The sequence below is a fragment of the Podarcis raffonei genome, chromosome 5 (genome assembly GCF_027172205.1).
Source record: "Podarcis raffonei isolate rPodRaf1 chromosome 5, rPodRaf1.pri, whole genome shotgun sequence".
In the NCBI taxonomy this organism is placed as follows: Eukaryota; Metazoa; Chordata; class Lepidosauria; order Squamata; family Lacertidae; genus Podarcis; species Podarcis raffonei.
In genome coordinates this window covers 16904606-16927203 of record NC_070606.1, presented here as the reverse complement: position 1 = coordinate 16927203, position 22598 = coordinate 16904606, and the positions used below count along the sequence as shown (strand labels likewise).

The 22598-nt window shown below is 43.8% G+C and overlaps 1 protein-coding gene across 1 annotated transcript; it reads right to left on the bottom strand.

Moving 5' to 3' along the window:
• Positions 1 to 3451: 3451 nt before the first annotated feature.
• PLAU (plasminogen activator, urokinase) lies at positions 3452 to 19742 on the bottom strand. Its single transcript, XM_053388062.1, has 11 exons — positions 19643 to 19742; positions 15265 to 15393; positions 14284 to 14341; positions 13636 to 13740; positions 12317 to 12491; positions 11649 to 11740; positions 10484 to 10676; positions 8525 to 8670; positions 7057 to 7194; positions 6396 to 6538; positions 3452 to 5500 (listed from the first exon to the last, which is right to left on the bottom strand). The coding sequence occupies exons 2-11, from the start codon at positions 15322 to 15324 to the stop codon at positions 5312 to 5314; spliced, it is 1299 nt and encodes a 432-aa protein (XP_053244037.1). The 5' UTR covers positions 15325 to 15393; positions 19643 to 19742; the 3' UTR covers positions 3452 to 5311.
• Positions 19743 to 22598: the final 2856 nt, after the last annotated feature.

Here is a 22598-nt window from a genome sequence, read left to right as displayed (position 1 = left end):
CAAAGTCTCTGAAAATCTTTAAGTGAAGCGAGGTACCAAACTTAGTACGGTGGAAGACAAGCTGTGAAGCTTTGTGTGTTCAACAATGATGTCCAACACTGAACAGTAATTCTGGATATTGGCTACTGTTTCGTAGAATTCTTCATCAGCGTGGTGGGTGGATAGAGAATGCTTCATAAACCCATCTTACTTCGAATGAATGTATATAAATGAAAATCTCAAATACTGTGGAACAGCAGTGACTACATTATTACATGAGGCAATTATATTTCATCCAGCACTGCTTTACTGCTACTGAAGGCAAATGAACATAATGGTCACAAATAAATATATTTGGTTGGCACTGTCCATAAGAAATCCAGTTGCAGCAGACTTAACTTATACTTATAATAAGCCTAAAACCTTAACACTAAGCGTGCTATGTACACCACACCAGAAGGAAGAGAGAAAGAAAAAGTGAAACTCAGGCTCCTTCTGGCCTCTTATTATAGTCAGCATGACCTTGACAGAAGAGATAACCAGTTTAAACCAGCTGTACTCAGCTTCTCAGAAGGAATAACCCAAACATCATGAACCTTCTGCTTGTTTCTTTCACACAGAGAAGCTTCCAGAACCCTCTTGAATTAACTAGAATAGGAAAGATCTCTACACATCAGATCCATACTTTCTGTACTAAGAAAGGCAAACTGACAGGACCTTGCCTTGGACCTTCAGCAGTTTCTACTTCAGGTGTGACACTGGGCTTCATCCTGACTTCAGACTTGGATTGACTCAGAACCTCGTTTCCTGACTTTTGGCCTTCAACGTTGGATCTCAGACTGTGGACTTTGTGGATGCTGATCAACCCTTGGATTTTGGACTTGGTCTTGACACACTGTCTGTCTGGCAGGGGGTCAGCACATATACTAATTATAATATGTGCCAATGCAGACTGTTGCTGTCCAATTTAAATGTGAGGAAAGTGGATGAACAGCTAAATAATGCCCAAATTTGGCTAGCATTAAAATGTGGCTAGCATTAAAATGGCCGCTCACTGGGTCTGGCGGTGGGCGGCTTTTGTGGTTTGCCCATCTTCCTGAAGCCACACTGTTCCGCAGTGGCCCCATACAGTGGTACCTCAGGTTAAGTACTTAATTTGTTCCGGAGGTCCGTACTTAACCTGAAACTGTTCTTAACCTGAAGCACCACTTTAGCTAATGGGGCCTCCTGCTGCTGCCGCGCCACCGGAGCCCGATTTCTGTTCTCATCCTGAAGCAAAGTTCTTAACCTGAAGCACTATTTCTGGGTTAGCGGAGTGTGTAACCTGAAGCGTATGTAACCTGAGGTACCACTGTATTCCCTTTTGACCCTGACTTGCCTCAAACCCCCAGCAGGGGCCTATGCCAAAGTTTCCTGCATCTGAAATTCAATAAAGTTGTGGCCATTTTAATCCCAAAAGATGTTGTCTGACTGATCCCAAAGTCCAGCTCCCAGAAAGCGGACGGGACTGTGCCTGGGTACACAATAATCTGCCCTGTTTAGCACTGCTGTTAAAGAGGAAACCGGCTTTCTCTAGAGAACGTGCTCAAAAACGCCATAAATACATCCATAGTGGGTAACTATAAAGCTAAAGGAGATCAAATGATAAAGCACAGATATGAACTCTTTATCTAGCTCTGATTTATGTCTGCTTTCACAGTAAATTCTTTGTGGGCTGTTCACAATCACAGGAGACACACTAGCTCCATCTACTGGTATACAAAAATACAACAACTGCTGGGTTTATAATTGTGGTCTGTTATTTAACGTCACTCCTGAATGTCACAGTCATCAGGCTACCGGTATATGTTTCGTTTAGTGAAGACAGGGAGTGTCTGTACAATAGCAGCAGCCATGGCCAGTTTGGACATGTGTCTTTCCCGCCCCCGCCCCCCCAGGACACTTCCTTTTTCAAGGGTGAAATTTCTGTCCAGTTGAATTTTTAAACATTTGCCAAAATGTCCCTGGCTATGCTTTCTGGATGAGACAGAGACATAACTAGTGCTTGAAGACTTGCCTTCCCCTTCTCTTCTCCTGCCCCCATCCTCAGCAATATATCACAGCTTCTATAGCCTACATATAGTAGGGGTATTTAAAACGAGTCTCATCATAGCGTCCTCTTTTTTGCTCCTCAAAATATGGCAACCCTACACCCACTTTTTCTCTTCAGGAGCTCAAGGTGGTGAACAACATTCTCCTCGCAATGGCCCTGGTGAGGTTGGTTGAGAGACTGTGACTGGTATAAGGTCACCCATCAAGTTTCAGGGCTGTGTGAAGCTAAACTGGAAGCTTGGGAAAAGATGCATCAAAGATTTATTTGTGATGGTGAGGTTTCAGTGGCCATAGGCTGGGAGCATCAACCCTGCTAGCCTTCTTGTTGTCCCTCTTTACAGCATAGTTGGATGTCCAAGGCTGGTCGAAACTGAGCTCATTGTGGTTGCAGATGTCTGTAAACTTAAAGGATGCAAGCAGGCCAGTGGAATCTATTCCAATCTGTTAACATGGCATAGCTGTCAACCATCCCTTATTTGGCGGGAAAGTCCCTTACCCCAGTGTTGTGTCCCGCTGCTGCCCCTTATTGATGATGTCCCTTAAATTTCCTGGGTTTCAAAGGAAGCAGCTCCTCTCCCTCCCTCCCTGCTGGCCAGGGAGGAGGGTGGCTCCAACTGTGTTGCTTGGCTGCGTTGCTCACCCAATAAGGAGTCTAAGAATGACTGGGGGGTGGAGCTTGCATGCCTTGTGCCAATCAAATTGGCCGCGTTGCCTGGGGACTTGCCTTTGCTCAGCACTTCCCAGCGGAGAGATGATGATGGTTTTCCTTGCTGCATCCCCTTTGCTGGGTTGTTGCGCTGTGGGAACCACCGCTTGAGGCTTCGTTTGGCTGCTGGCTGGGCTTTCTGCCTTTGGCTGGGAGGGGCTCAGAAGTTGAACATAGCTGTGCTCTGAAAATCCTTTATTTTGGCTGTTGATCCCTTATTTTTGAGGCTGCTGGTCCCTTATTTTCAAATCTGTAAGTTGACAGCTATATAACATGGCTGTGTAATTGGCAGTACAGCTTGCAAAACAGGCATGGGGACCCGACTGTCAAGTGTTTGAGAAGTGCAGTGCAAAGTGCTTTGCAAGCCCTGTGCTCAGCACATCTTAAGCACCTGGCAACCAGCTAGTTCCTAGGTACTTGGGAAGCACTTCTCACAGGGGCTTTGCAGGCCCAGCTGATTGGTGGTGCTTGCAAAGCCCCTTTTGACCAACGCCCAAACACATGACACCATATTTGACATCAGATGGGCGTGGTTTGCCCAAAATGGCCTTGTGGGCCATATGGGAGGCCTGGTAGGGTGGATTCAGCCCATGGGCCAAAGGCTCCCCAACCTTGTTGAAAAGGACCAGCTTATTGGTTTGCCACCCCCCCGAAAGTTATATAAACAAGAGGAAGTCCACACAGCAGTAATATTTTATTGGTGTTTAAAATCCATGATTTATAAACAATAAGTTAAAGTAAGATTATTAAATAACAGTTGGGGTTCCAGCCCCAGCACATATATTACATATTCATTGAATAAAACATTCTTTCTTAATTATATAAAAAAGCTACTTCCAGGAGTCTTAGGAAAACAGGTAAAAATGGCAAGCAATATTTACAAATGTTCTTCATTATGAGGTACGCCCTCATTTGCTGAAGCTTGACCCAGTTCAGGGTCTGTAAAATTCTGCAATGTCAAAAATGACCTCTCTGGTCTAGCTATGCTCTGAGTTTTGCCTTGTACGCACCATGTATTATACCACAACAGGGTTTTTTTGTTGTTTTTTAAGGTGCGTAACAGAATTTAGTCACCTTATCATTAAAAAAATTGGCAGCTGAAATACTGTCAGCAATCTACACAGAGAGTCAGACAAATATGGTAGAACCAGTCCTTTGGGCAGCAACCAGGAGTGCAAATGCCAACATAGAGGAACGTACTGATGGTTTTTGTTGAAATAATATTCATTAGTGAACCCTGTTAGAAATGCAGCGCTCTTATCTCAACAGCACCTGTGGAATGACAAGTCCTACGAAGCCAGAGACAGCTAAACCTTGGAATTAAAAATCAAAACGATTTTTTTGTTTCCATTCTGCTTCTTTTCAAAATACTTTCCCCATTGCTGCTTTTCAAAGTTGGCAGAAAATGCCAGAAATGGTTTATATTTTAACTCCCCACCCCTTCACCTTACATTTAATCCTGACTTTCTTCCAACATGAAGCCCAAATTATGGCGGTACCTCATACATGAGTTTCTCACGCAGATACCCATTTAGGCACTGTGCAGCCCCAGACCTCCTGAGCTCCAGAAAAGTGGTGATGGCTTCATGGGCCTCCCTGCAAGGTACTTCTCAAGCAACAATCTGCTCTATGACTCAGCAAGGCATCATTGTGAGGTCAACAGACATATGCTCAATCGCCTGCTCTTCTGAGTTGCTAAGCTGCCTTAAACACACAGGACCAGCTTCATTGTAGAAGCAATCCAAATTGTGACAATATCTTAGGGACACCAAAGAAGCAGTTCTGGAATCTGCACATGATGCCCCCAGCAACCTTTGAGACATTACAAACTTCTCAGATATTATGGCACATTAAGAGCCATTTGGGAATGGGAAAATATATTTGGCTGTTCCTGTGGACAACTCACTGTTTCTTGACCTGGGTGATGACACCCAGGAAGTCCCTGGGATTTTTGCTTTTGATTGCCCTCAAACGGTTTCCAAATTCAGGTTATGGCAAAGGCTTGTATCTTAGACATGTTTTTTTGTCTTTAAAAAACAAACAAACCCTGACATTACACCCCACAGAGATCTAAACGCACATAATGAATCAATAGGGCAGCACAGTTGTCCTGAAATCTCATTCAATTAAATGAGTCTGAGTTGTTTTTCTGGATGGCACTAATATTACGTTAGTAGCCAATTTAAAAACCTTACCAAAAAAACCCCGCGCCTACTGACAAAGTGAAATACTGACTCCTGTAGATAAGGCCACATGTATATTACATTGGCTGGCTAAAACACTCCTTATTTAAATGTTAAATATTTAAGAGCTTCCCCACTCCACCATGGGAGAATGTGTGTTGTTCAGTGATGGTTTCTGCTTCGGACACAGCAACACAAATGTTAACGAATTGACCTGATGTTAAGTCCAGTCAAGGTAGCCACCAAAGAACCGTCAACTCCAAAACAAGGCTTGGCGTTTCAACGGCCTGCAACGTTCCTTGGCTCAGTCCCCATGCTCCAGCTCCATGTTCCATGGAAAGCTGCCATTTCTTCATTTAGGAAGGTAGGAACTTTTGAAATGGATGCCGTTCATGTGGGTTTCGATCCAGCGAAGGTAATTTGCGACTCTTGTGTAGACGCCCGGCCTCTCTTTGTCAGCACAGCCATCGCCCCAGCTGACGATCCCATATAGCACCATCCTGTCACTGCTTGCACAAACCAGGGGACCTCCGGAATCTCCCTGATGGAACGTAAGAATGATGGTGAGCATTTAAAGAGAAGAAAGCTAGGGAAAAGCACATCTCAGGAATTCTGCTGCCACTGTGGTTGCACTAGTGCCCTATTTTACAATAATGGGACACAAGGAAAGGAAGTGGCCAAGGCAGCTTAAGCTCTAGCACAGCCATTCTCAAACTTGGGTCCCTAGATGTTGTTGGACTACAACTCCTGGGTGCCAAGACCTGTGGTCAGGGGTGATGGGAGTTGTAGTCCAGCAACCTTTGGGGACCCAACTTTGCGAAAAGCTGCTCTAGCATCAAGGAATCCTCCTTCGACAGATTCCAAATTACAAAGGAGCTGGCTTAGCCCAGCGGAATAAATAGGATCGTGTTCCTTGCTGCAAACATGCATTTTGCAAGATGTTTGGTATAGGTAAAGGTAAAGGGACCCCTGACCATTAGGACCGGTCGTGACCAATTCTGGGGTTGCGGTGCTCATCTCGATTTATTGGCCAAGGGAGCCGGCGTACAGCTTCCGGGTCATGGGGCCAGCATGACTAAGCCGCTTCTGGCGAACCAGAGCAGCGCATGGAAACGCCGTTTACCTTCCCGCCGGAGCGGTACCTATTTATCTACTTGCACTTTGACATGCTTTCGAACTGCTAGGTGGGCAGGAGCAGGGACCAAGCAACGGGAGCTCACCCCGTCGCAGGGATTCGAACCACAGACTTTCTGATCAGCAAGTCCTAGGCTCTGTGGTTTAACCCACAGCACCACCCGCGTCCCAATGTTTGGTATAGTGGGATATTAAATTCTAAATCTTCAGATGTGCATTAGGCCTATTCTAAAGAAAGGGACTGCATTAGCCAGACCATTCTGTTGACTTAAAATGTAGACATTGTGCACAAGGAAACTTACTTTGCATGAATCTGTCTGCCACGTTTGATCTCCAGCACAGAACATGTTGTCCGTCACCCTGTCCTTATAGTATTTCTTACACAAAGACTGGGGTATCAGGTTGACATTGGTTGATTTCAGGATCCTTGCGAAGTAAATGTCAGCTGCAAACCAGAAACATGACAGTTGGTTGGGTTATTTTTCTCAGCGAAGTCTAAAGCGATCTTCTTCATTGCAAAAACAAAGCAATGGCAGAGCCTGCCTCACTGAATAGCCTCATACACGAAACCCAAATTCCTCTTCTTCAGTCTAGCGGATAACGGCGCACAAACTAAATTATGCAAACTAAACACGGCACAAAGTCTTTCGTATGTAGACTATGAGTTTGTTTGTTGCAGAACCAGAGCTGTAGTGGAGCTGGGTGCACAGAGCACATGCAACCTTAGCGATTGGCCTCTAGCAAGGTTCAAAAGCAAGGATGGGGAATTTGTGATACTCAATGTGTTGTTGAATTCAGAACTCCCAGCAGTCCCAGCCAGCATGACCAGTGGTCAGGAATGATGGGAGTTGTAGTCTAGCAGCTTCTGGAAGGCTAATGGTTCCTGATCCCTGATCAAGAGAGTGCCGGTAACACATGCCACACAACCTGCATTAGGAATGGGAAAGGTGTTTATCAACTTACTCTTGTTTTCTCTTCCATAGCCAGAAACTTCACACTGGAAATTGTCTGGAAACGAGTCTTGTGATGGCAAGCAGATGGTCTTCACAGTGTCTGACTCTTGTGCACACTGGCCAGAAGATGATCGGATCCTCATCAGGGCTAAAGAAGGAATAAAGAATGCATGTCATATAGGGAACCTTCTATCACTAAACTCATTAGAAACAGAATAATATATATTTAGAGCTATCCGTTCCAGCTGCTTTTCCAGACGACATATGATTGTACAGTGGTACCTCTGGTTACGTATTTAATTCGTTCCGGAGGTCCGTACTTAACCTGAAATTGTTATTAACCTGAAGCACCACTTTAGCTAATGGGGCCTCCTGCTGCCACGCCACCGCTGAATGATTTCTGTTCTCAACCTGAAGCAAAGTTCTTAACCCGAGATAATATTTCTGGGTTAGCGGAGTCTGTAACCTGAAGAGTATGTAACCTGATGCCTATGTAACCCGAGGTACCACTGTAGTCATGTTACTGCATTTACTTGTATGCATAATCCCTACCTCCCGCTGATAATTTAGATTGCGAGATCTGATAAAAATGTAGCTTAAATTGGACTCTTTTATTATGTTCAGTGATTAATAGAGTATTTTAATGACAATAATAAAAAGTATATGTACTTTGTTAATGTGCATCTCCCCTCACCCCTTTTAATTTGCTATTATTTATATGGCTGGTATGGTTTACTTGTTTGTTTTCTTCCATAAATGTTACATTAATATTTCATATAACATATTATATGATTCCCCATTCTCCCCGCCTTATGTATTGTATATTTTTCTTTGCTGTAAGTCACTTGAAGACCTTTGGGTGACAAGCGACTAATAAGTTTGATAAATGATAAATAAAAATAATTTGTTTAACCATAGAAACACATCGTAAGCATTTCCAGGACTGGCTAGAGATAGCGAAACATTGCCAACCCAGGGAAAATTAATCTCTTGGCTGCCTCAGTGAGAGAAGAAATCATCTTCCCTGACTCTCAAAGTATTTTCCTTACAATGATCTGATAGAACACCCACCCCCAAACATTTGGTGAAAGAAGATAGCTCATTCGTACCTGTATATTTTCCTAAGCTGTCATTTTTGTATCGTTTGCAAATATGGGGATGATGTCATGACAATGAAATACGAGGTGTTTTGCTGTAAGGCTGTGTAACACACTATAATTTTAAGGCACATTCATTCCGTGAAAGGATTCTGGGCACTGCACATGACTCTGTGAGAGGTAAACTACAATGACTAGAATTCTTTGATAGAAAGAACTGGCTTCAAATGTGCTTTAGAAGTACACAACCTACACCATTTCTCACTAAAATGGGCCCTTATTTTGCAGCAGTACTCGGGTGAAACATTTGTGGCTCAGTTTTTTGCATGCTCGGGTAAAACATGTCTATGATTCAGAAGGGAAGCTGGAGATGTCACTTACCAATATCATTATTATAATCCGTTCTCTGAAGTGTGTAGTCCTCATGAATGACAACCCTATCAACATTAAATTTTTGCTCCTTCGTATCATCAGTGTACAATTCAGACTTCCCGAGAATAACAGTCAGCTTGGATAGGTCAGGAGTGCTGAAAAGAAATGAAAACATTGATTAGGGGAAAATTTATACAGGGGCATATCTCCCCACTCTAACTTTCACATTTGCTCAGTTTTCTGTCTCAGTCACAAGAGAACAGAAACATAATTTTGCAGTCTTCTTTCTTGTTTGAGCCTCATTGTTTTGCTAGGTGAATGGTGGGACTTAAAATTTAACATGTCTCCTAGCACATGTAGCTATTCTGTCTTAAAAATACAGACATTTGAGGACATCTCCTTTTGAACCAGCAAAACATGAGCATATATGAACACAAAACTTTTTTATATAGAAAAGGATTGCTTTTTACAACAGTTTCGCATTCCAAAAAGTTCTGAAGCACTTCTTCAAATATATTAATTTCATATATTTCTTGGTAAACAGAGATATAGCAGTAGCAATATCCTACAATTTAATAAATCACTTTCTAAACTTTGGTTGGTTTTTTTAATAGGTTTTCCAGTATATAGGGTGCAATCCTATAACAATTTATAGGACTCAATGGGTCTTCCTTTTGATTAACATGCACAGGCTGCCCCTAACCATGTCCACTCAGAAGTAAGTCCTATTGAATTCAATGGTGTATCATAAGCCTCAGTGTATCATATGGGTACATTCCTTCTGGTCTAGAACAACATTTGTGGATGTCAGTTAAAATGTGTTTGTATAGAATTGTGAAATTTAGCATACAGATGGGTTTTATTAACTGAGAAAAAAAAGTATTTGGTAACTGAAAAGGTCGCCAACTTTTTAAAAGCTAACCACACACAAGTACTTACAAGTACTGCACTGGCAGGCAAATATTATTTATAGCTATCAAGTGGCCGTTACAATATAAACACCAAAAAAAAATCTATGTAAGTTCAGCAATTGATCTAGGAAAAAGATAACTTCTGCAAGTGCAGCTGAAACTTACACACTTACAGTGCAAACCTATGCAGAATTCAATAAGCTAAGTATGTGTACGACTGCAACCATGCGCTGTAATACTAAACACAGGAACCTTCACTGATTTTAATGAGACTTAACCCTCAACAATCCTAAGACTGGGCTATTTATCAATTTTGTCACTGAGGAAAAAGCTCTGGCACTTTCATTATATAATTTTAGGCGTCAGGTGAAAACATTCCTTTTCAACCAGGCCTTTGGCTGATTAATACTCTATAGCCTTTTAAATGTGTCTGTGGGAATGGGGGGGTATTGTTTTGTTGTTTTGTTTTACTTATTTACAGTGGTACCTCGGGTTAAGTACTTAATTCGTTCCGGAGGTCCGTTCTTAACCTGAAGCTGTTCTTAACCTGAAGCACCACTTTAGCTAATGGGGCCTCCCGCTGCCGCCGGAGCATGATTTCTGTTCTCATCCTGAAGCAAAGTTCTTATCCCAAGGTAATATTTCTGGGTTAGCGGAGTCTGTAACCTGAAGCGTATGTAACCCGAGGTACCACTGTACTTGGTCCCCCCCCCCCGTTTTTTATACTGTGAACTGCCCTGAGATCCTATGATGAAGGATAGTTTATAATCTAATAATGAAATGAAATGAAAAACCACAGGAAAGTTGCCTTATACTGCCAGACCATTGGCCCATCCAGTTCACTGGCCTGTTGCCAACATTGCCTAGCCACGGGAGTTTTCCCCCAGCTCTACTTGCAGAAGGAGTATGAGACCTTTTGCACACAGAGCATATGCTGTACCAGTGAGCTAAAATCCCTCCCTTTCACAATATGGGATGTTGACTAAGGGATCTCTTAACTAGAAAACAATTCCAAAACGGAGAATTAAAAGAAAAAAGTTGATTGTGAAGCACTTACTTGCTTCCGAAGCAGTGTGCTGCTGTCAGGACCCAACATGGATCTATGAGGCTACCGCCACAAAGAAACTGACTACCGCCTCTTTTATCGGTGTGGTAGATGGTTGCTATCCAAGGCTGAGACTCAATGGGTGCTTTGAAACCGCCCACAATCTTGAAGTACTTGCGGAAACTCCTCTGGCCGCATGTGGCTTCTGTAAAAGGAAGAGAGAGCCTCAAGGATTTGCTCCAGTGAAGAACGAACATAGATTTATGTTAAGTTGTGGGTGAACATATCAGACGACACAGCGATTCTTCAAACAGCTCTTGTTTATTCACAGGCCAGAACAGAACTGAACTGAAGGGTTCAGTCAACCTGCTTATATAGAGCTCCAGTACAACGTAACTGTAACAATTTCCTAAAACTATCCAATCACTGAACGTCACTTTCGATCCCTTATTTGCATAACTATCTACAGTATCCCCCTGCTGGCCCAGGGTGAGAACTTCAGTACATAACACTTTAGCTCTTCACAATAAAGACTAGGTCCTCAGGGTAGCAAGATCCCCATGAAGATCTGCAAAGTTTGGCTGCCCCTCACAAATTTCTAGGCCGAGGTTAAGGTCTGATCAACACCTTCCGACCGATGATATGGAAACATCCTTCCAGAATTTGTACCGCTAGGACTGCAGGTGAGGGGTCACATATAGAAGAAGAGTTTGGATTTGATATCCCGCTTTATCACTACCCGAAGGAGTCTCAAAGCAGCTAACATTCTCCTTTCCCCTCCCCCCCACAACAAACACTCTGTGAGGTGAGTGGGGCTGAGAGACTTCAGAGAAGTGTGACTGGCCCAAGGTTACCCAGCAGCTGCATGTGGAGGAGCAGAGACGCGAACCCGGTTCCCCAGATCTACAGGTCTTAACCACTGCACCACTCTTAATGCTCCCTCTGCATAGAATGCTCGCACACTGGGGAACAGGCTAAGCGAAAATCCTTCTACTGAACATGCTAGCTGTCTACTGACAAATTATTTTTGTCTACTTAACTTGCCAAAATTAGTATCTGGCCCAGAATAGGAATTTCTTCGGCTTACAGTGCTTGGCTTCATTATGAACTGGTTTTTGTGTGCCTTGCTTTGATTTTAAAAGTTTATAAGCATCTGGCACCCTAAGTAATAACATACCTTTTCGGCATACGTCGATTTTGCAGGATGTTGAAGAGGTTCGATAACCATTCCTAACGTAACACCACGGCTTGGATCGGCCATCTGGATTTCTGAAAAACAATGGAATATTGCCTTCAAAAGAATGATCCTCAGTAATACCAACGCCAACCTGCAGGGGGCGGCAGAATGCCTCCACTTCATGTAGGTCATAGTACAGTATGCTGAAGTCATCCAGTTCACCTATATTCTTAGTAATGCTAGTTAAATGTTCCTGCAGGGCACTAATCCTGCAAACTAACTATTGGCAACATTGAATAGAACCCTTGAACCTGGCATAGTTGCCTAAAGAAGGGATTTCAGCAGGTGGGGCAAGGTGCCCCAGGCAAAATAACTTCTTTGCTCAACTATTAGTTATACTTTGTCCTTGTCATCCAAAGAGAACCATACGGAATCCCTGTTTGCCTCAACAAAGATAATGTGAATGAAATCCTAGCCATTCTTAAAAGTACAAGTTATCTTATAGTAGAAGATGTAGTCATTCACCACAGCTGATGTTCTTGTGGAATGCCAGCCAGATGATTTGATGCATTATTGGCACATGGCAACTGTGGAACTATGGGTTGGGGGAGAAATAAAAAATAGGGCAGCTGGACCTATAGCAGTACATTCCGTTGCATTTCACTTACCTGCAGAAGTTGTGCTTTCCTAACCCAAGTTTCATGGCATTCTCCATGCCATCATGATAAGGCCATCTCTGCAGCGAAGGGGAGTCCCAATCCAGGCACCTGTCACCTTTCTCATTCACCGACAAAGTCCCTCTGTAGTCCTCTCCGTTGTCTGTATAGCAGCGACTTTCAGCATCTGTCGAGAAAACAAGAGGATTGTCAGTGCTGACGGCAGCTGAGAGGTTCCATGGAGTCCATTGAGACGAAGGATTTTTATCATGTTAAATCTGCTCATTGACTTGCCAGGATGTTATTGCCAATGTGTCTACACTTCTCTGCATTTCATTTCTCTCTGACTTTGTGGTTGACAGTCCCACCCCACCAACCATATGTATATAAACCTATAATTCAGGGAAGAAGATAATCTTCTATTATCACACATTTCATGAAGTGGGCCCCATGAGATTTTGCTGTTTTGCTGCAACAGACTAACATGACCCTGCCTATGGATTCTGGAACTATAGGGCCAGATCCAGCAAACCAATTCCACTAGTGGAAGCCAGCTCGAGGGCTCCCACTAGCACAAGAGGGATTTTCCTGCTCTCCTCCCCCTGCACCCCCCTTGTGCTTCCTCCAAAACTGCTCTGGAAAGTTGGGAGAACCCACAAAACAGTGGACAGGAGCGGGGAGGGAGAGGGTCATCATTCCATCAAGCAAACAGAGATGATTGCGCAGGTGGAACAATTACGTTAGTGCTGCGCTGATTTTTACTCTATCTTTTCAGATACCCGTTCTCAAAGTGGTTTACAGCTCAATAAGCCTCCCAACCCAGGGACGCGGGTGGCGCTGTGGGTTAAACCACAGAGCCTAGGACTTGCCGATCAGAAGGTTGGCATTTCGAATCCCCGTGGTGGGGTGAGCTCCTGTTGCTCAGTCCCTGCTCCTGCCAACCTACCAGTTCGAAAGCACATCAAAGTGCAAGTAGATAAATAGGTACCGCTGTGGCGGGAAGGTAAATGGCGTTTCCATGCACTGCTCTGGTTTGCCAGAAGCAGCTTAGTCATGTTGGCCACATGACCCGGAAGCTGCACGCCAGCTCCCTCGGCCTATAGAGCGAGATGAGCGCCACAACCCCAGAGTCGGTCACGACTGGACCTAATGGTCAGGGGTCCCTTTTCCTTTAAGACTCCCACCCAATCTCTTGTTTCTTTTGGGGGGGAGAGTGTCCAGAGTGGCTTTGTCTGTTCCAGAAAACTGGAAGATTTATTGGCGTTCTTTAATTTCTAAAGGCCGTGAGCTGTTGGGTAAAAACGGAAACAAGTTTTGAAGTGATCACCTACCGATTTCACAGTGGTCCCCGCTATATCCTTTGGGGCATAAGCAACGCCTCATTCCAGAAAAGAGGTAGTACGAGACACAGGTTCCTCCATTCAGACAGGTGCAACCTGCAAACAAGACATTGCGGGGAAATTGTAGTATGCCACACTGTAGGCCAAACATCGCACCACATCCAAATGCGTAGCAAAACTTCAGTGGGCCCCTTCTTCAAGGACAGCCTTCCTCATCCTATTGCCCTCTAGATACTTTATGCAATCAGCCCCACCCAGAAGACTGCTCTAAGAAAAAGAAGCTTTGGGAAGAAAGACCTTGGAGAAAGATGTTACTCTAAATTTAGATAAGTTATGTATTGCTTAAAATTTCTGGAAGAAGACAGAGGGAGGAGAGGTCCCCAGTTAAGATGTTTCTGCTGTACATTTCCCATTGGTTGCCTTTCCTTCCATGGGAACCATACTGTTTATTTGAGAGAGGGGAATCGCCAGGAGATATTGCAGCGAGAAAGCAGAGGGTGACGAAAGGGTTAAGCGGTGCTCTCTCAAAGAAGGGGCTATCAGAGGTTCATTACATGTGCAAAACAAGGAATTTGGCACTTTGTCAAAGAGCAGCAGCACTTTTCAGATGTCAACAAAAAGCTGCAAAGATTTCTTTACCTTTATGTTCATATTTAGCTTTGCTTCCCAGCTTGCGATCTCTCTTCCGGTGGTGAAACTAAGAGGGAACAAGGACAGAGACAAATTATTCTAAAGGAAAAATAAGGAAGCATTATTTAGATGAAGCTAATCCTAAATAACTCCCCCTCTCCTTATTTCATTTCCCTTATAACAACCCTGAGATGTAGGGCAGTTTCTTACAGATGATTTCGCCAAGCTTTAGGGTGTAAAGCAGGGCTAACCAACATGGTGTTCTCAGTTCTTGTTGGACCATCATCCTTGACCGCTGTCCATACTGGTTGGGGCAGATGAAAGTTGTAGTCCAATCATATATAATGGGTGGCGTCTGCAGATGTGTACTGCTGTGCATTAAATCAGGGGTAGCTTGGACTACATGTATGTATGTAGGTATGTGTTCCATAATTCTTAAAAATAATTTTGTGGAGAAGAGACTTTCTGCAGCTAAGTCACATAGTGTGGGGCAGGCAGAATCATATCTAATCTTCTATGATCTAAGAGAGAAGCAGGCAGAAGGGCGAGGTGGAGGAGGAAGCAGAAGAACCAAGGGTTTGGGAAAGAGCTAGACAGTTGCTTGAAAATGCTAGGGGAGAAGGGATAGCTTTAAAGGGCAGGTTAGAAGAAGCAGTCCAGAGAAATGAGGAGAGAAGAGCAGAGGAAGAAGTCTAGTTTGTGTGTGTGTTGTACGGACTGGGAGATGGAAAGGGCAGAGAGGTGATCAAAAGGAAGGAAACGTTGAGGTACACGTATTGCTTTGAAATAAATATGTAAAAAAGTATTTATCAGGTTATATATCCCAGAGTACAACCTCCTGCACGTACCAGCAGTAACCAAAAAAGAAAGACGTTGCTAAAAATAGGTTTGGGCCATGGGCGAAAGAGGAAGCTTTGCAGTTATGGTCAAACATGGAAATATGCACAAGCGCTTGTCAGTTGGAGTTCCTGCCACGGTTGCAAAACTTACTGAAGCTATGTCTGTGACGAGAACGCTCAGCATTACAGAGATGGTGATGAGTAACTTCATGGCGTTGGGCAAGAGGTTCCTATTTCCACCAGTTTGGTTCACTTCCTGGGTCCTTCTTTACACAGGTTTCTGCAAGCAAAGGAATAACCACAGGTTTGTAATGTGGAACAAAGATGGGACCAAACTGGTTCCCCCCCCCCATTCTTTCCAACTTGAATAGCCTTTCGTTGGCGAGGGGATGTGTTAAGCTGCTTTTCTCTCTTCCTGTTCCGAACTCAGGTTGAAGCTGAAGATGTCTATCAAGGGAGAACCACCAGCAGGATGGTGTCTTCAGGTCCCACCTGCCTGGTCCTCCTTAACCCTTCGTGCTTCCTTCTCTCCAACACATGGTAGCAATAGGGTGATCAACACACAAGGCTCTTCTGATCCACCACAGTGGTCCCAGCCCTGGTCCTAGCTCTGGAGGCAGATGAGAGTTTTTCCCGGAAAGTTGAAGGCACTGTTGCCTGTCATCCTATGATGCACCACTGGTAAACAGGTTTCACAGATTTCTGTAGTGTTCTGAAAACCTGCTCGGCCAGAAATTATAATGGAAATGTGTGTACACCGAGAGCAACATTATCAGTATCAAGTTGCCTTTGATTCTATCGTCTGTCGCCAGCCTATTGTCTAGTCACAGGAAATAAGCATAACAGGCAATTCCTGGTGCAATTTCTCCCCCTTTCCACAAGACAAAATCCTGCTCTTTATGCCTGGATTCCTCCCTCAGTTTTTGCATTTTGAGGAAATAGTGTTCTCTTGAGCTCCTTTTAGTCGGAATGATTAGAGAAGAGCTGCACTAATGCAATACCCCTGTTCCAAATATGTGATATGAAAATGCCCCATTGATTTCTGTGAAACATACTCCTACGTAAGTGGCATTTTGGATTATTACACTGCGAGGGTCTGTGTCAGTCTCAGGGAAAGCACTGATCATATTGCAATCACACTTGCCTGGAAGTAAATCCTATGGTGGGAGTATTGTTTAGTTTGTTATTATGTTATGTGTTTTGTGCTTTATATTGTAAGTGGCCCTGGAATCCCCGGCCGAAGGGTGGTATATAAATTTAATAATTAATAATAACTTGGTGAGACTTGCTTCCAAACAGACCAACATATGATTGTGCTGTGAATGAAGAAACACCTCAGTGCTCCCTTTTTCCAGTAATGGCAACCATTTAGCAGGCTGTCAGTAATTAGCAATTTGTTAATTTGATTTCAAAGTATAAGTGGTAGACTATAATTATTGAGCTTTAAATCAATCTGGCAGAGATTCTCCTCTCTCTGACAGAAAGTGTTTGCGCACATAGCAGGAGATTGCTCCATTGAAAGCTGGCGCCTTAACTTCACGAAGGGATGAATTCATTCTCAAAAAAGCCTGAGGTTATTTCATCTCTGCGTGTAGGGACAAAGCGCAATGTTTCAGGAAGGCATTTGGAAATAAACGGGCGCATCTATTGCCAAATTTGGTGACAAACCACCACCTGCTTGATTCAGGCAGCCCTTCTGTTGAAACTGAGGATTAAGGGGTAAGCTGTGCAAAAGGCTGATGATGGAGACTTAAAATATCAGTTTTAACTCATTCGCCTCCAGTTTGTAATTTTCGCGAAGTTAAAAACAGGAAAGCAAAAGTGCAGCAAAATAAAATCCCATTGAACAAAAGTGGGACTTACTTCTGAGAAAGAAAGCGTAGGATCGGGCTGCATGGCCGCAATTCTATGCACACTCACTTAGGAGCAACCCTTGCTGAATCTCATGATTTACAGTAGTGAAGCGGGTGGCGCTGTGGGTTAAACCACAGAATCTAGGACTTGTCAATCAGAAGGTCAGTGGTTCAAATCCCCGTGACGGGGTGAGCTCCTGTTGCTCGGTCCCTGCTCCTGCCCACCTAGCAGTTCGAAAGCACATCAAAGTGCAAGTAGATAAATAGGTACCGCTCTGGCGGGAAGGTAAACAGCGTTTCCGTGCGCTGCTCTGGTTCGCCAGAAGTGGCTCAGTCATGCTGGCCACATGACCCAGAAGCTGTATGCCGGCTCCCTCGGCCAATAAAGCGAGATGAGTGCCGCAACCCTAGAGTCGGTCATGACTGAACCTAATGGTCAGGGGTCCCTTTACCTTTACCTTTTACTGGGCTGTAAAACAGTTGCATTAGGAGAACAGAAATTTCAAGGGATCTATGCAACTTGCATAGGGATGTCCTGTTATGCTATACATTCTCAAGATTCAAGCAGCCTTCAGCTTTCCTAGTGACCGAAGTGCTGATCATTGCGCAGGTTGTCACTTTCCCCCTCTGCTTTCCCTGGCTGACTTTCGCTCACTTGGCCACTGACACCCACGCAAACTTGACTCTCTGATTGGAACGATCCCTGACCTGCATGTCTACGAGGTGAACACCCTGCGCTGGCATGTGATTCACACCAGCCCAAGCTATCGAGGGCTGGAATCCCGACAGGACCATCTCCTCAGAGACACCTTTCTTATTACAAGTAAGTGGCATCTTTCCAGACCTTATCCAAGGCAGGGCACAGCTGCGCTGAAACCAAGCAAACCACAGCTGCCACCTGCTCAAATTAAAACGAAAACAAAGATCCCAACCATTGCTCACTGGTATAGGCAGATCGGCTGCATTATGTGCAAATTCAAACCTGCTCGATAAATATTGCTGAGACTGAATCCTGCCTAGGAAGTACTCATTGGGCAGATATTAACCACCCGGTCCCTCTTAAGAATCAAGGTGTTGCCCTCTCCCTCTTCTGATGTTGCAGACCATCCAGGTGACTCTATTTTCCAGGTACAGTCCTGGATTTACAGAAGCCATCCTTGTTTCCAATTTGATCCTGGAATGTCCCACTTTTCCTTTAGGACGTCTATTTTCACTGGAGAAATATGTTGGATGGTATGGAGTTGCATGACCCCCGAGCCAAGAAGATAAGTAACAATACAGTACAGCCTTTAGAAGACATCTGAAAGCAGCCCCCGTATAGGGAAGTTTTTTAATGTTTTATTACGGGTTTGGAAGCTGCCCAAAGTGGCTGGGACAACCCGGTCAGATGGGCAGGGTATAAATATTATTATTATTATTATTATTATTATTATTATTATTATTATTATGGAATAGGACATCCTTATATGCACCAGATAAATGTTGGAGGGTATAGATGCTGCCCTTTTCCTGTCCATTTTGTATATATACCCATCAAGCCCTCTATCATAGATACAGGGCAGGTATTTGCACACCATATATGTGAATGAGAAGTGTGACTACTGGCTTTGTCAATGGCCGCTTGCCCATTACTTTTACTACGGCCACGTCTGCCATGCTTATTTGCTGGCTCCTGTTCAAACAGCACTGGCTTGCTGAGCAAGAATACTGCACACTCTCTTTCCCAGAAGGATCAGCCCAGTGCCTGAGCCTGCCTGCAGTGCAGAGGGATCAAGGTGCGGGTTGGCAAATAGCAGGGCACATGGAATCACATCGGAGCATCAGGGAGCTGCCTTTGCGCCTGCTCAGCCCCTGCCCTAATGGTCCGCAGGAGCGAAGTTCTAAGCACAAGTTGAAAAAGCTGCACAATCCCAATGAAATCTAAAAGGCAGATCCAATCGCCTCAAAGTGCAAGATAGATGCATTTGACTCCCTTAACCAGATCATGCCGGATGGTCACAAAGGAACAGCAAGATGAGAGACGCTGAAAAAAATCGCTTGTGTGTCTTTCATCTGCAGCTAAAAATTCAAAAATTGGCAGACAGAAATCTACCCCATTCTTTCTAAAAGCACTCGGCGTAATTATATGGATGTAAATCCAAAGAGAAACAAAGCTACAAGCAATGACAAAACTGCCTGGATGGAAACTGACATGTCAGAACACACTGAAATTATGTTTAGCCTTTAGCCTCAAACGTTCACAGTTTCTCTGCAATCAGATATTGTCTCCTGAGATCTAATGCAGGTTCAAAACCAAAACAGACCATATTACAGCAGGAAAAGATTTAATAAGTGGTATTAAAACACAAGCAGACAAACATAACAAATACATATTCGCGTTAAGTATAATCACAGCATTCTATTCTCTTAAAATTGCCAATCTTGTTTGGCAAAACATATTCCAGACCTTGCAAGACACTTTTGCATGTACAATGAAGCCTCTTGCAAAGAGGCGTTTATTGCTTTAAAAGGGAGCACCACAACAATAAAGCTTTGAGATGACTGAAAAGAGAATAAAGTCTCCGAGCATTAAATAGTTGCAGCCATCATTCAACGGGGCTCTTTAAAACTTGTGTGTGGGCAATAGTTAATATAATTATATTTCATATAACTAAGATTTAAAGGTGTTGGACTTACCAGATGGAACAACAGTGGCAAAACTGTGCTGTGCTCTGTGATGATATTGCTATAGCGGAAGGCTTAGCCTCTCAATGTGCTCACTTTGACTGTTCTGCAGAGGAAACATAACTCTATATAAACCCTCACACAGAGCCCTGATTGGACGGCTCTACCCTATGATGCATTCCAGCTTGATGACAAGAATGATATCATTCCACACTGCCTGGAGGTTTGCACCACTAGGGGGATTCAGTTAAAAAAACCCAAAAAAACCATACATTTAACTCTTTGCAAACAGAAGTCACAAGTGACTCAATGAGGGGATTTCTAAAGCGTTGTGAATTGCAGTTTCACTACAGAAAGGCGTATCATCCATAGTATTGTATCGTATGTGTCTGGAGCTAGATCTTCATCCAGACCCTCGCCGGCACACTTGATTAGTAATTAGTGTTCTTCATTACCTTGGAAAAGTAGAGAAAAATCCCTTGCTGGAAGAGGAAATGAATATTTAGTTTTTCATTTGCAACGTGCTCAGGGACAAAATTAGATGTGTTAACAGATTTTTTTTTCTTTTCATGCCTACTTGAATTCCATATGCTTTATCACTCAGGAGTTAAATTTGCCGTGGAAGACTTCAAAGGAATGGTTTTATTTAATAAAAAGTAAGCATTCAAGAAATAGAACAGGGCACACTGAGTGGCCCTATCATTAGAGAGTATGAAACGGTTGCCCTCAGATGGCTAATTTTGGGCATCATAAAAGGACAGCAAATTGTTAGCTATTTAGTTTATTATTATTACATCATTCCTGTTAGGAAGGGTGAGAAGCGGAATCTGTCTCAGATGCCAAAATAAGGCAACTGGCCCTTGGGTAATATCGGGGCATCAATTGCTGCTCTAGTTAAGGCAGTGGTTCTCCAAGGGTGTGGCAGGAGAGGATGGCAAGCGTTGCCAGAAGATTAAAGGACAATCAAAGAAACACGGAAGCATTTAAGTGTAGTGTAGTGTAGTGTAGTGTAGTGTAGTGTAGTGTAGTGTAGTATAGTATAGTATAGTATAGTATAGTATAAAAATATATATATTTTTATATACAGCCAAGGGACGCGGCTGGTGCTGTGGTCTAAACCACTGAGCCTCTGGGGCTTGCCAATCAGAAGGTCGGTGGTTCGAATCCCCGCGACAGGGTGAGCTCCCATGGCTCAGTCCCAGCTCCTGCCAACCTAGCAGTTCGAAAGCACGCCCAAAAGTGCAAGTAGAAAAATAGGTACCACTCCAGCAGGAAGGTAAACGGCTCTGGTTTTGCCAGAAGCGGCTTAGTCATGGTGGCCACATGACCCGGAAAAACTTTCTGCGGACAAACGCCGGCTCCCTCGGACTGTAAAGCGAGGTGAGTGCCACAACCCCAGAGTCGTCTGCGACTGGACTTAACTGTCAGGGGTCCTTTACCTTTACCTTTTTATCCACACCTTTCTTCAAAAGCACTGGCTATTTTTCTTCAGTAGTCCATAACATCCTGTTGTGAACAGGGATTGTCAACTCTGACAAATGTGAAATCAGAAAAGAGAAAGGCTTCTTTGGGTTGGTGAGAAGATTGGGTTTGTCTCAAATTAGATAAACGAGATTACCCAGCAAAAGCAAGCTCACACCTTGCATTGAATTTGTATGCATACTAAAGTACATGTGTAAGAGGCTTATTTATAATTATATTTTGGGAATGATTCATGTCGTTATGTAGCTGAATTGTTTTATACTTTCTAGATATCCATTATTATATTATAATTTCTATGTTATAAATCAAGCACGGCTAGGAGCTGTTTCTTTCTGATTTCCAATGCATTTCTTATCAATAAAAAAAAATGGTGTGGCATGAGCAAATTTTTATTCTGAAAGTGTGGCCCAGGGAAAAAAGTTTGTGAACCACTGAGCTTTTTTTGTTGTTCGCATCCATTTATCTCATGGGACAATGGAGTCTGCCTCCAGGGGTGAAGTCAAACCACTGTGTTAGCAGCACCGAAGTGACTTACTGTGGCACAATCCTGGACAATCCTGTATGGATTTCCTGGGCTGCCCAGATGACAAGCACCCTCTCTTGGCCTCGCTGATGTGGTCCAAAGGAAAGCAGAACAGTGTTTGTCACCAGTTTGGCTGCAGGAGTTGCTGGAAGGAGGCATACAAGACACCATCCAAAGGTGGACAAACTATCCCAGAAGGAGCACAATGTGTCCTCCACGAGAGGTAATACCCCTCCCCTAAAGCAGAGACATCACCTTGCCAACAAAGGTCCGTATAGTTAAAGCTCTGGTTTTCCCAGTAGTGATGTATGGAAGTGAGAGCTGGACCATAAAGGTGGCTGATCGCTGAAGAATTGATGCTTTTGAATTCTGGTGCTGGAGGAGACTCTTGAGAGTCCCATGGACTGCAAGAAGATCAAACCTATCCATTCTGAAGGAAATCAGCCCTGAGTGCTCACTGGAAGGACAGATCCTGAAGCTGAGGCTCCAATACTCTGGCCACCTCATGAGAAGAGAAGACTCCCTGGAAAAGACTCTGATGTTAGGAAAGTTTGAGGGCACAAGGAGAAGGGGACTACAGTGGGCGAGATGGTTGGATAGTGTTCTCGAAGCTACCAGCATGAGTTTGACTAAACTGCGGGAGGCCATGGAAGGCAGAAGTGCCTGGCATGCTCTGGTCCATGGGGTCACGAAGAGTCGGACACGACTAGACAACTAAACAACAACAACACCCCATTGAGCTAAGGTTACAAAATTATTTGGGCCATCTCCAAGGGTACATGAGCTGCTTATTCTTCAGATAATTCATGGGATTTATATGTTTTCTGAATAGTTGCACGTTTATCACTAGTGATGAACTGTCTAGTTGAGGCGTTAGGGAATTTGTGGTCCAACCTGCAGCTCCCATCAGCTCCAGCCAGCATGGCCAACAGTCAGGGAGTTGTAGCACAACTCCATACACTC

Coding starts and splice junctions, on each gene's coding strand:
- PLAU (XM_053388062.1), bottom strand. CDS start 15,324: ATGAAGTTACTCATCACCATCTCTGTAATGCTGAGCGTTCTCGTCACA. Junction 13,741..14,283: donor AGCTAAATATGAACATAAAG/GTAAAGAAATCT, acceptor TCTTGTTTGCAG/GTTGCACCTGTCTGAATGGA. Junction 8,671..10,483: donor GCACACTGCTTCGGAAGCAA/GTAAGTGCTTCA, acceptor ATTTCTTTTCAG/CACTCCTGACCTATCCAAGC.